A 1,134-nucleotide genomic window follows, 5' to 3' on the forward strand; every position below is an offset into this window, starting at 1 on the left:
CTGCTGCTGCTGTTGCTGCTGGCCCTGCTGCTGCTGCTGTTGCAGCTAATCCTGCTGCTGCTGCAGCTGATCCTGCTGCTACTTGTGTGGGCCGCTATGCGTATGCTGCTGCTGCTGCTTGTGCTGCTGCTGTTTCTTGCTGCTTTTATTTATGCTGCTGCTGCTGCTGCTGCTGCTCGTGCTGTTGCTGCAGCAGCAGCACCAGGAGTGCTGACTCGTTGCATTTGTGTTCTGTTCCTGCTGCTGCTGCTGCTGCTTGTGTTGCTGCTGCTGCTGCTGCTGTGTGTTCAGTGCTGCTGCCCGCATTATCTCTAAAGCGTTTGCAGGGTCAGGGGGCCCCCACAAACAGGTTTATAGATGGGGGCCCCCTCAGCGAGTGCACAACAAGAGCTACAGCAGCAGGCTGGCTTGATTCGGGTTCTTTGTCTTCTATTTCTCCCCTCGATGCGGGGGCCCTAGAAGGGTACTGGGGCCCCTCCTCGCAGCACACGCCCCCATCAGCGGGGCCCCTACGCACCCTCATGGGGGGGCCCCCCCCAGGGGGGCCCCCTGGGGGGCCCCCAGGGGGGCCCCTAGATGACAGTTCCACACACACAGATACCAGAAGGGTACTACACACCCATGAGGGGCCCCACCAACAGAGACAGACAAATGGAGGCAACATATATAAAGGGGGGGGGGCCCCCCCCCTTGCTGCTGCTTCTCTATTGAGCGAGCGGAGCTGGGAGAGGGGGCCCCCAGGGGCCCCCCCTACCGCAGTGCAGCAGCAACTGACATTGGGGGGTGGTAGCTCTATGTGGGTACCGGGGGAGGGCCCCCTGCAGCAGCCAGCAGTGGGGGCCCCCCTCCCTCGGTGTCTCTCTGTAGGAAATTATGGTGTGATAGATGGGGCCCAGTCACAGCAGCAGCAGCAGCAGCAGCAACAGCAGCAACAGCAGCAGCAGCAGCAGCAGCAGCAGCAGCAGGAAAAATGTTCCTGGTTAAGAGACAGCCAAAGAGACGGCTTAGAGGCCCCAGCAGAATGGGGTTTACTTGGGGGGGCCCCCGCAGCACCAACAGGGGGGCCCCCAACGGGGGGCCCCCAGTGGCTGGCTGCAGTGGAGAGCAGCTGCCAGGGGGGCCCCCCCCAGGAGG

At 62.5% G+C, this 1,134-nt stretch overlaps 1 protein-coding gene across 1 annotated transcript in view; it reads left to right on the forward strand.

Annotated features, from left to right (window-relative positions):
- The window catches only part of EMH_0071220 (uncharacterized protein), a gene marked incomplete at both ends in the record, with an annotated part of 4,531 nt that overhangs the window by 1,297 nt on the left and 2,100 nt on the right, over window positions 1-1,134 (forward strand). Inside the window, one exon of the mRNA XM_013499077.1 lies at window positions 292-972. Coding sequence (XP_013354531.1) covers window positions 292-972 — 681 coding nt within the window. The remainder of the gene's footprint in view (window positions 1-291; window positions 973-1,134) is intronic.

This window comes from Eimeria mitis, genomic scaffold (assembly GCF_000499745.2).
Source record: "Eimeria mitis Houghton genomic scaffold, Emh_scaff3972, whole genome shotgun sequence".
NCBI lineage: Eukaryota > Apicomplexa > Conoidasida > Eucoccidiorida > Eimeriidae > Eimeria > Eimeria mitis.